General features: G+C 44.5%; 1 protein-coding gene across 2 annotated transcripts in view; it reads right to left on the reverse strand.

Annotated features, from left to right (window-relative positions):
• Window positions 1-67: 67 nt before the first annotated feature.
• Window positions 68-12,673, reverse strand: part of LOC112215406 (cyclin-dependent kinase 8) — a 29,646-nt gene continuing 17,040 nt past the window's right edge. The window contains exons 2-13 of one of the 2 annotated variants that reach the window (XM_024374414.2): window positions 11,447-11,522; window positions 11,266-11,376; window positions 9,609-9,749; window positions 8,380-8,437; window positions 8,096-8,227; window positions 7,532-7,675; window positions 6,612-6,681; window positions 3,604-3,676; window positions 3,380-3,477; window positions 1,671-1,758; window positions 1,366-1,518; window positions 68-1,161 (exon numbers count right to left, since the gene is read on the reverse strand). In XM_024374414.2, the coding sequence (XP_024230182.1) occupies window positions 1,036-1,161; window positions 1,366-1,518; window positions 1,671-1,758; window positions 3,380-3,477; window positions 3,604-3,676; window positions 6,612-6,681; window positions 7,532-7,675; window positions 8,096-8,227; window positions 8,380-8,437; window positions 9,609-9,749; window positions 11,266-11,376; window positions 11,447-11,522 (1,270 nt within the window). In that variant the 3' untranslated portion in view covers window positions 68-1,035. Of the gene's footprint in view, window positions 1,162-1,365; window positions 1,519-1,670; window positions 1,759-3,379; window positions 3,478-3,603; window positions 3,677-6,611; window positions 6,682-7,531; window positions 7,676-8,095; window positions 8,228-8,379; window positions 8,438-9,368; window positions 9,389-9,608; window positions 9,750-11,265; window positions 11,377-11,446; window positions 11,523-12,673 lie in introns of those variants that run through there. The other variant, XM_024374415.2, reaches the window with a different exon arrangement.

The raw sequence follows: 12,673 nt of genomic DNA on the forward strand, positions 1-12,673 counted from the left end.
ACATACGTTCTTTTTCCATTTTCCAGGTTAACACAGAGACAAAGAAGAGAAACCCCCAACTCCAATGTTAACATTTCCACTTTTTATTGTCAGGATACTTGCTTCATGTAAAATATTTAAATACAATACATGTTCCATATGCCATCCTCCACACGATTGGTTGGTTTTGTAATTATGAAGTTCTAAGGTTTTGCCCACAGCGATAAAAACAGCTGCTCTCTCTCAGGCCAATAGAAGCTGCTTCGCCACTTGCTTTTTTTAAATACAGTCAGTGAAAACCAAGGAAAACAGATTCAATTATAAACTACTAATATCAAGTATTTTTTCTTTTGTCGTTTTTTTTCTCCTTTGTTTTTGTCTCAATTACACCCCCAACAAGAGCTGTGGATGGGGCCCATAAACTCCCAACATGCTCCTGTCAGCAGCTCAGTTCGGTCCCCAGCAAAGACGCCCTCGGAAGGGAGGACAGACAGACAAGAAGAAAGACCAACAGGAGGACAGAGACAGGAGGACAGAGGGGCATGTACTCTGTCGATGCTGGCAGTCACATAGCAGCTTTAGTCTGATCGAAACTTCAACAGGAAGAGGGGATCTGGCTGGAAAGGGGGAGAGCTTTGGTGGAGGTGGTGAGAAGGAAAGGAGGGAGTGGGTAACACCCTGGGTGGCCTTTACTGCAAATGAAGCCATCTTTTGTATGCTTGTCATGTTGTGGCTTTTGTTAAGTACCAGTTCTGAAGGTTAACTTTATAATGTTCATAGACACAGCGACAAAGAGCGTAAGGAACAAGGGAAGAACCAACTGACAGCATCCGTTCTTCTCCATCTAGTTTTGTGGTTTAGTCTCCATGTGTTGCTCATGGTTGAAGTTGTAATTTTCAGGATGGGCTCATTGTATTTCATACTGGGCTAACGGACTACTGCAGTGAGGGTGGACCGGTGGGTTAAATGTGGGAGGAGGGGCGGGTATTGCCATGGACACACCCACCTCCCTCAGTACATTCTCCCTAGTGGGCCAGGTGAGGGCTGGGTCAGGGGTCAGTAGCGGTGGGTCTGATGTGAGTACTGCGGGGGCTGCTGGGAGGTAGAGGAGTATCCAATGCTGTTTTGGGGCAGTGATGTGCTTGGTCCGGGGTTCTGGTAGGCAGCATGTGGATTAGAGCGCTGAGAGAGAGATAAGATACCAAATTGTAAATAGTCTGATTAGTTATGATTTGGTGAGATAGCATGATTTTGCTGAGTATATAGTATTGCTATGCTATATAGTAGCTGCTTTGTTTGTATGTACGTATGCATGTATGTAGGTATGTATGTACGTATGCATGTATGTAGGTATGTATGTATGTACGTATGTGAGACTACCCTTACCTGGTAGTCTGAGGTCATAATGAGGCCACTTGAGGTAGTGACGGGCGGGACCACTCGCACCTTCTTTAGGGGAGGGCCCTGTGCGTGGCTGTTGTCAGGGTTACCAGTATGTCCCGCCCCGTTGGTGTGGTTGTTCCCCTGCTGCTGGTTCTTCTGGAATATTAAAAAGACACCCAAGGCTTCATCAACCACACACTGGAAATACACTCAAAATGCTCCCTTTAAACCTTTACTCTGTCGATAAAAAATACACGTATAAATATAACATATATTTTGACCCAAATGTAAAGCTAAGAGGCACACACATTTCTGACTTTCTCTGCCTTATCCTCTGGTTCCTCCTCTGTCAGGAACTCCCTCTTGGGGTATGGGATCTGGCAGCCTGCAAACACACTGACACAAACACACCACTTATCTTACAGGGTATAGGACCACATCACTCCAGACATGTAATACATTTGTTATAATGCAATATATGTAGTAAGGGGTTTTGTTGTATTACATGTAGTAATAATGTTTTAGTTGTTTTAATATATACACTGAACAAAAATATAAAACTCAACTATTTCAATGATTTTACTGAGTTACAGTTCAAAGTAAATCAGTCGATTGAAAAATTATTTAGGCCCTAATCTATGGATTTCACATGACTGGGCAGGGACGCTGCCATGGGTGGGCCTGGGAGGGCATAGGTCCACCCACTATAAGCCAGGCCCAGCCAATCAGAATGAGTTTCTCCACAAAAAGGCCATAATTACAGACATAAATACTCCTCAGTTCGGCATGGGTCCTGAGATCCTCAAAAGGGTCTACAGCTGCAACATCGAGAGCATCACTGCTACCGCACGGCAAGCGGTAACAGAGCACCAAGTCTAAAAGGTTTTTCCAACAGCTTTTACCCCCAAGCTATAAGACTCCAGAACAGGAAATCAAATAGCTACCAGGACTATTTACATTGTGCCCCCCCCCCCTCCTTTTACACTGTTGCTACTCTGTTTTATCATCTATGCATCGTCACTTTAACTATACCTACATGTACATATTACCTCAATTAGCCTGACTAACTGGTGCCTATATATAGCCTCGTTACTGTTATATTCACCGTTTTATTTATTTACTTTTCTATTGTTCACCTAATACCAATTTTTTACATAAAAATAGCACTGTTGGTTAGGGCTTGTAAGTAAGCATTTCACTGTAAAGTCTACACCTGTTGTATTCGGCGCACGTGACAAATAAACTTTGATTTGAAACCAAGATTGAACTCTTTGGCCTGGATGCCAAGCGTCACGTCTGGAGGAAACCTGGCACTATTCCTATGGTGAAGCATGGTGGTGGCAGCATCAAGCTGTGGAGATGTTTTTCAGCGGCAGGGACTGGGAGACCAGTCAGGATCGAGGGAGAGATGAACAGAGCAAAGTATAGAGAGATCCTTGATGAAAACCTGCTCCAGAGCTCTCAGGACCACAGACTGTTGTGAAAGTTCACTTTCCAACAGGACAACGATCGTAAGTACAGTCAAGACAACGCAGGAGTGGGTTCGGGACAAGTCTCTGAATGTCCTTGAGTGGCCCAGCCAGAGCCCGGGCTTAAACCCGATCAAACGTCTCTGGAGAGACCTGAAAATAGCTGTACAGCAACGCTCCCCATTCAACTCGACAAAGATTGAGGGGATCTGCAAAGAAGAATGGGAGAAACTCCCCAAATACAGGTGTACCAAGCTTGTTGTGTCATACCCACGAAGACTTGAGGCTGTAATTTCTGCCAAAGGTGCTTCAACAAGGTACTGAGTAAAGGGTATGAATACTTATGTAAAATGTGAAAATGTCTAAAAACCTGTTTTTGCTTTGTCATTATAGGGTACTGCATGTAGATTGATGAGGCAAATTTAAAAATATATATTTTAGAATAAGGCTGTAATGTAACAAATGTGGAAAAAGGGGTTTGATTACTTTCCCGAATGCCAGATGTTGTAATAAATATGTTCTAAAGCTCTATTAGAGTCCTGACTCACTCTGAGGTGGGCAGTGGTTCCTCCAGGAAGTAAGGGTCCTGCATGGCCTGCTCAGATGTGATCCTGCGAATCGGGTCCATAGTCAGTAGCTTCTGGAGCTACACACACAAACATTAGAGCATGAGTAAAACAGAGGGAACGTTTATACAACGTCAGACTGAAGAATGCTATGTAACAACAACGTTCAGGCAATGTTAAGACTGAGAAAACTAATTTCAACTCACCAAGTGGAATGCTTTGCTGTCTGGTTTGACTTTGTGTTTCTCCATGTATTTTATAAGGCTGCAGTTTGTATACCTGTGTTATATACGAACATACTTCAGTTTGTATACCTGTGTTATATACGAACATATTTCAGTTTGTATACCTGTGTTATATACGAACATATTTCAGTTTTTCATAGATATCATCATCCTAACCAACTTCCCCTCTAAATACACCTCTGCTGTCTTCAACCAAGATCTCAGCGATCACTGCCTCATTGCCTGCATCCGTAATGGGTCAGCGGTCAAACGACCTCCACTCATCACTGTAAAACGCTCCCTGAAACACTTCTGCGAGCAGGCCTTTCTAATCGACCTGGCCGGGGTATCCTGGAAGGATATTGATCTCATCCCGTCAGTAGAGGATGCCTGGATATTTTTTAAAAATGCCTTCCTAACCATCTTAAATAAACATGCCCCATTCAAGAAATTTAGAACCAGGAACAGATATAGCCCTTGGTTCTCCCCAGACCTGACTGCCCTTAACCAACACAAAAACATTCTATGGCGTTCTGCATTAGCATCGAACAGCCCCCCGTGATATGCAACTGTTCAGGGAAGCTAGAAACCATTATACACAGGCAGTTAGAAAAGCCAAGGCTAGCTTTTTCAAGCAGAAATGTGCTTCCTGCAACACTAACTCAAAAAAGTTCTGGGACACTGTAAAGTCCATGGAGAATAAGAACACCTCCTCCCAGCTGCCCACTGCACTGAAGATAGGAAACACTGTCACCAATGATAAATCCACCATAATTGAGAATTTCAATAAGCATTTTTCTACGGCTGGCCATGCTTTCCACCTGGCTACTCCTACCCCGGACAACAGCACTGCACCCCCAACAGCAACTCGCCCAAGCCTTCCCCATTTCTCCTTCTCCCAAATCCATTCAGCTGATGTTCTGAAAGAGCTGCAAAATCTGGACCCCTACAAATCAGCCAGGCTAGACAATCTGGACCCTTTCTTTCTAAAATTATCTGCCGAAATTGTTGCCACCCCTATTACTAGCCTGTTCAACCTCTCTTTCGTGTCGTCTGAGATTCCCAAAGATTGGAAAGCAGCTGCGGTCATCCCCCTCTTCAAAGGGGGGACACTCTTGACCCAAACTGCTACAGACCTATATCTATCCTACCGTGCCTTTCTAAGGTCTTCGAAAGCCAAGTCAACAAACAGATTACCGACCATTTCGAATCTCACCATACCTTCTCTGCTATGCAATCTGGTTTCAGAGCTGGTCATGGGTGCACCTCAGCCACGCTCAAGGTCCTAAACGATATCTTAACCGCCATCGATAAGAAACATTACTGTGCAGCCGTATTCATTGATCTGGCCAAGGCTTTCGACTCTGTCAATCACCACATCCTCATCGGCAGACTCGACAGCCTTGGTTTCTCAAATAATTGCCTCGCCTGGTTCACCAACTACTTCTCTGATAGAGTTCAGTGTGTCAAATCGGAGGGTCTGCTGTCCGGACCTCTGGCAGTCTCTATGGGGGTGCCACAGGGTTCAATTCTTGGACCGACTCTCTTCTCTGTATACATCAATGAGGTCGCTCTTGCTGCTGGTGAATCCCTGATCCACCTCTACGCAGACGACACCATTCTGTATACTTCCGGCCCTTCTTTGGACACTGTGTTAACAACCCTCCAGGCAAGCTTCAATGCCATACAACTCTCCTTCCGTGGCCTCCAATTGCTCTTAAATACAAGTAAAACTAAATGCATGCTCTTCAACCGATCGCTACCTGCACCTACCAGCCTGTCCAACATCACTACTCTGGACGGCTCTGACTTAGAATACGTGGACAACTACAAATACTTAGGTGTCTGGTTAGACTGTAAACTCTCCTTCCAGACCCATATCAAACATCTCCAATCCAAAGTTAAATCTAGAATTGGCTTCCTATTTCGCAACAAAGCATCCTTCACTCATGCTGCCAAACATACCCTTGTAAAACTGACCATCCTACCAGTCCTCGACTTTGGCGATGTCATTTACAAAATAGCCTCCAATACCCTACTCAACAAATTGGATGCAGTCTATCACAGTGCAATCCGTTTTATCACCAAAGCCCCATATACTACCCACCATTGCGACCTGTACGCTCTCGTTGGCTGGCCCTCGCTTCATACTCGTCGCCAAACCCACTGGCTCCATGTCATCTACAAGACCCTGCTAGGTAAAGTCCCCCCTTATCTCAGCTCGCTGGTCACCATAGCATCTCCCACCTGTAGCACACGCTCCAGCAGGTATATCTCTCTAGTCACCCCCAAAACCAATTCTTTATTTGGCCGCCTCTCCTTCCAGTTCTCTGCTGCCAATGACTGGAACGAACTACAAAAACCTCTGAAACTGGAAACACTTATCTCCCTCACTAGCTTTAAGCACCAACTGTCAGAGCAGCTCACAGATTACTGCACCTGTACATAGCCCACCTATAATTTAGCCCAAACAACTACCTCTTTCCCAACTGTATTTAATTTTCATTTATTTATTTATTTTGCTCCTTTGCACCCCATTATTTTATTTCTACTTTGCACATTCTTCCATTGCAAAACTACCATTCCAGTGTTTTACTTGCTATATTGTATTTACTTTGCCACCATGGCCTTTTTTGCCTTTACCTCCCTTCTCACCTCATTTGCTCACATTGTATATAGACTTGTTTATACTGTATTATTGACTGTATGTTTGTTTTACTCCATGTGTAACTCTGTGTCGTTGTATCTGTCGAACTGCTTTGCTTTATCTTGGCCAGGTCGCAATTGTAAATGAGAACTTGTTCTCAACTTGCCTACCTGGTTAAATAAAGGTAAAATAAAAAATAAAAAAAAGTTTGTATACCTGTGTTATATACGAACATATTTCAGTTTGTATACCAGACCACCTCACTTCAGTTTGGATGAGAAGACAAATCTATTATTACAATGATACAAATGATCTTGTTCAGAGCTGGCAGAAAGCCACTCACGTGTTCCTCCTGAAGTCTTTCATCAGAGTGGAGTGCTCTGGCATCTTCTTGATGTCTTCCCAGTCCTTCTCTGAGGATTACATCATCAGACTGTGTCAGTGAGTGCTTCTCTGAGGATTACATCCTCATACTGTCAGTGAGTGCTTGTACAGGACAGACAGATTGCTTTGGGCTCATACAAGCCAGGCCAGAATAGAATTGTGCCTAGTCATGGTTTAATTACACTCTTGTTCTTCAGTATTATTTATATATCCCTATTTGCCAGGCAGGTTCATAATACACATGTCAAAAATATGTCTGAAATCTGTCTTGCCGACCAGTTTCTAAAAACGACATGCTGTGTACTAATAGTACTACATACTATTGAGAACGTACTGTTTCATAAAAACATATGCAGGAAGCAACAAATATAAACATACTAGGTTGATCCATGCTGAGAAGGCATAATCTAATGCTCAATCGTGCTTGTTCCCCGCCATTCATTCATTTTGGTAGAGCGCATTCCCTATTCTGATTATCAGATGAGTATGAAAAAGACGCAAGTCTGAAAAGACAATTCTCTTCCTCAATAGTGTGCAGCGAATTCTACTTGATGAAAAGACAAAATGAATATAACATCCTTGCATTTAAAGTTGTACACATACTGACGTTATATTTTTGCATACACCAAATAGCCTACTATTTAGAACGCAAGTATGGGTATTCAGATGGAAGGTTAATAATTTAACACATACTGTACGAGCGACCATTTCAATGCACATAGGCATGTCCTGATAAGTTATGAGTCCCCAGCACTCATGGATAACCCTCTTAATCCAGAGCCAGTTTTTAAGTATTCTCAGCCTCTACATGCTGATTTTGTGGCCTGTGTGTGGTGGATCTAAAGGAGGAGAGGCCCTGCCCCAGCCCAGCTCTCTCACCAGCGGGGAAGCCCATGACGTTGAAGATGCGGTCCAGCTGGTCGTGGTGGTAGGGGTTACTGGTCTTGATGTCCTCTTGGCGACAGTGGAAGATGGGCTCAGACGTCAACAGCTCGGCAAAGATGCAGCCAATCGCCCAAATGTCTGACAGATGCACAGGGAGGATTAGAGATATCAGGGCTCTACAGTGCTACCATTTTGGTTTCATATGACCCTAAATATTTTTTATTTTGGCCACCAGTGCCTAGGGGAAAATAATTATATTTAGTAATTGCTGGCTAATCATCAATACATCGAATATTTTTCAATCTGCGCCTACATTTCTTTGTGCTCCTACATTTTTCAATTTAGGAGCACATGTGCTCCTTGTAAAATATGACCATGTGACAGAGCCCTGGATATCAGTGTGTTCTAAACCACGCCCACTTGAACATGCTCGCACAAATATGCACACACACACACACATACACAACAGTAATTATCCTAGGATGGTGGAAGAATAGCTCAGAAGTTCAGCTCTTGGTACACAGCACACCCACCCACCCACCCCGTGGCCATTCTCACCGATGGCTTTGGTGTAGTGCCTGGCACCTAGCAGTAGCTCTGGTGCCCTGTACCAGAAGGTGACCACCACAGGGTCCAGATCTGCTAAAGGCTTCAGTGGTGAGTTAAAGAGGCGGGCAAAGCCCATGTCCGCTGTACAGCAACACACAAGAAATAATCCACATAATAATATGATAATGTAGTATAACGCTCAAATAGTGTGTAATGACCAGTGAATAAACTATAGCCAGTCTGTGTAGACAAAGCATTATGCTGAAAAAAAAAAAAAACAACCTCCATCGTACCGATCTTTACTCGACCCCTCTCCGGCCCCTCCCCCATAACTAGGATGTTTGCAGGTTTCTGGGGAAAAACAGATTAACAGTTAATATCACCCAAATATTTACTTCCATTATCCTAATACCCACACTGATACACAAACGAGAGGAATTAAGATTAGTTTGGCCGCGTTATGCTGAATAACACATGAATGGTTCAGGTAGTGTCAATGCTACCCTCTGGTGGCGTAACAATGAAACTCACATCTCAGAGAGAAGCAGGCCAGGCACCTCCATTTCCTCTACCAGGTCAACTATACAGTGCTCAGCCACTGTTCCATTTCCTGCATCCCTCCATTTCCCCCCCTTTGCTCCCCTATTCTCCCTTCCTCATCCCCCACTCTCATCAGGTCTCTGTAGGAAGCAGTTAGTGGATGCCCACTCTCCCCCCACTGCCCCTTCTTCCGCACTCCCCCTCTCTCTCACACAAAGGCCTTTCTCATTTGGGCAAAAGTCTGTCCTCTGTCCGCTCTCCTCTGTGACCCGGAAACTGATAAGTGGTCGAGGAGTGTGTCAATTAGTTAGGTGAATGGAGGAGTGTCCTCTCCTCTTCGATAACCTCCTTTCATCAACGATAGTCATGTGTATCCCACCAGTTATTCACAGAAGAGTTTTTACATTTGACCCCCCCTTTGAAGCAGTTGTTGCTTACGAGGAGAAGAGCAGGCAAACATTTAAAATGTATATGCTACTTATCCTTTTATCTATAAAAATGTCTTGCAGAACTGGCTACATTTATTTGATCACTTTACATTTATTTTGGGATTCCACACCTGTAAAGGTAATTTGCCTGATGACGCACAAATGGAGAGGAGAATCTAATTTAATACAAGCACATTTTCGTTCACATTCCCTCTGCTCGCCACCTGTCAATTACCTTTGACATTTTTCAAAAGGAGGCGAGAGACGGAGGAGAGAGGACGCAGGAGTTGAGCAAATCCAATTGAGAAAAGGCCCAGGTCTCTGTGTAGGACCCAGTTGGCATGCAGGAAAAGGATGCACTCGCCTTCGTTCCCTCCTACCCTCCCCCCTGTCCCTCGCCAGGTCTCTCCCCCCCTGTCCCTCGCCACCCTCTCCCCCTGTCCCTCGCCACCCTCTCTCCCCCTGTCCCTCGCCACCCTCTCCCCCTGTCCCTCGCCACCCTCTCCCCCTGTCCCTCTCCCCTGTCCCTCACCACCCTATCCCCTGTCCCTCACCAGGTCTCTGTGTAGGACCCAGTTGGCGTGTAAGTAATGGATGCCGTCCAGGATCTGGTAGAGCAGGGACTTGACCATCCCCCTGGGCAGTTGCAGGGGCTTCTTATTAGCCTTGGACGCCCTGTGGAACTTTATGATGTGCTGTGGAGAGAGGGAGCATCCTTATTGTGTGTTATCAATGTCTGGGTCAATGGATTTAAACAAGTGTGAAGGTAAAATATTCAAACGTTTATAAAAAAAAGTGTGTAAATGTAAAAACAAATGTGCACATGTGTGTGTGTGTGTGTGTATATGTTTATAGTGTGGATGGATGTATCGGATACAACATCAGAGTGTTCATGCAAATCATTCCGTTACTTTTAGATGACTTTCCCCTTAGAGGCATTAGAAGGAGACAAAAATGAATATTGCCAACTGAACGACATCTATTGCAGGATAAAACAATGTTAGAGATTACATAGCTGGCCATAAATGGACGTTGCATTTTACTTTATAGGTTGGTTATGTAGGCTTCTTCTAAGCCATTGCTTTCTACTACAGATAATATGATTAGGCTTAATCTTTACATAAAAAAAATAAAAAAAGTGTCCGATTTCCAGTCATTCCAAATAATGTAATAAACCTTGACATTCAACAATAAGACTTATAATTATAGATTATCCAAATTGTTTTACCTGAGCATAACCCAAAAACTAACAACTTATTAGCTTACTTTGTTGTTTATGATTTTGTTGTCATGGAGGACTGGTTGGGCTCATTGCTTCGAGCTGAAAAAAAATGCTGCTCTCATTGAAATGCTGATATCTATATAATTTGCAGAGGTTTAAGTCTATCAAAAGTGTGTCCGTTAGGCCTGTTTTTTTTTATCAGCACAAATTAGATTGGGCAATAAAAGCCCCACTCGTGGTCTTCTTAAAGTAAACTCATTTTTGACAGTATGGAGCACAACACCACAGAGTAGTTTAGAAGGGAGGAACTCCCTCTAACTTTTTTCCCCATAAGCATTAAGCAGCTGTTGCATATTTTCACTGGCTGTTCACTGGTTGCAAAAACAGATTGATAGACAGCTTATTCTTCAATTCAACCATTATTGGGTAAAAATAATAACACACATATACATTTGTGAACAGCCATCCACAACAACCACAATACATGAGGCGCAAATAGCTAAATGAGAGAGCAGCAGTGTGATTCACATCATTGCTCTATGTAGATATCAACACTAATGATATCTGTGTGGCCCTTACCGCCAAGCTTTTATTCAAGTTGGATAATCTTTGGATGTCGACAGCAGTCGTACCACTGGAAGACATAGCTTGGACCGTGGGCCTACAAAAGCCTATTCCTGCTCTTTTCCCACAATCCATCAAGTGCATTTGGTGTGTCATCAGTGGTCTCTGACTTGTGGTCAGACTCACTCAGGCAGGACCTTAAATTTGACAATTTTTTCAATGCTGATTTAAATGCCATTGAGAAAACAGAAAGGTGTCAATGATTTTTTTTTACGCAAACATTTTAAAAGTAATCCTAGAATTAATAATTTCATTTTTCAAAAGTATTTAATCTGATTACTATAGTTTTGCTGGTAACGTTACTGATTACAATTGGTTTTTAATCAGTTCGTCCCCAAACCTGTGTGTGTGTGTGTGTGTATTACCCAGAGATCATGCTCAGCATAGTCGAAGAGCAGCCAGACTTTGCGGTCTGCGTGTGACAGGAACACCTTCTGCAGTGAGATCACATTAGGATGCTTCAGCTCCCGCAGTAACTAGAAGAAGAAACATTCATTCACACAGACATTATGGGATGTCTGCTCTTGAACTAAACAACACACTTACTGCAATCTCTCTGCAGGCTGACATGGAGATGCCAGTGCCTTCAATCTGTTTGAGGGCGTAGTCCTTATCATCCTTCCTGAAGACAGAAAAATATACAGCATCAACGAAAGTTCACTACAGTTCCCATGGGGCCTTGCTACACTGAGACACGGAGGCCAGCTGGCAGTTGGTGGTACATGAGTGGCTGAGAGGGCAAAATGCTTAAATTTCCTCCAGATTTATGTCATATAATCAAGCTCACCCCCATACAGTAGAGGGGAAACAGACTGTGGCAGCTGGCAAGGGACACAAAGTTAGGTTAGCCCCTCACTAGTACAAACCCCACCCCTCCATCCGGCCCAAATCATCTCATAAACTGCTTTTTGTGCCTCCTCGGGCCATGCTTCAACACCAGTAGAACAAATGAGGGCATGAGAGGCTCGTAAACAGCAATCTCCTACAATAAACACAAACATCTTTGCACACTTAGGGCTGGTTAAAACACGGTTGCAGCCACCAGTCATGTTTTAGACCCGCTGCTTGGTGGGTCTGATTTGTGTCCTGAGGGTCCAGTTACAGTAAAGGATCTGGGCTGGATTAAACAAAACATGGATGATCTGGACTCCACTTGATGAGTTTGGACTGGATTGGATGGGGTTGGACTAGGATGGGGCCAGGAGGACTGGACCAGACCGCTAGGATGGGGCCAGGAGGACTGGACTAGACCACCAGGCTAGGATAGGGCCAGGAGGACTGGACCAGACCACCAGACTAAGATGGGGTCAGGAGGACTGGACTAGACCACCAGTCTAGGATGGGGTCAGGAGGACTGGACTAGACCACCAGTCTAGGATGGGGTCAGGAGGACTGGACTAGACCACCAGTCTAGGATGGGGTCAGGAGGACTGGACTAGACCGCCAGTCTAGGATGGGGTCAGGAGGACTGGACTAGACCGCCAGTCTAGGATGGGGTCAGGAGGACTGGACTAGACCGCCAGTCTAGGATGGGGTCAGGAGGACTGGACTAGACCGCCAGTCTAGGATGGGGTCAGGAGGACTGGACTAGACCGCCAGTCTAGGATGGGGTCAGGAGGACTGGACTAGACCGCCAGTCTAGGATGGGGTCAGGAGGACTGGACTAGACCACCAGTCTAGGATGGGGTCAGGAGGACTGGACTAGACCACCAGTCTAGGATGGGGTCAGGAGGACTGGACTAGACCACCAGTCTAGGATGGGGTCAGGAGGAC

This window comes from Oncorhynchus tshawytscha, linkage group LG16 (genome assembly GCF_018296145.1).
Source record: "Oncorhynchus tshawytscha isolate Ot180627B linkage group LG16, Otsh_v2.0, whole genome shotgun sequence".
NCBI lineage: Eukaryota > Metazoa > Chordata > Actinopteri > Salmoniformes > Salmonidae > Oncorhynchus > Oncorhynchus tshawytscha.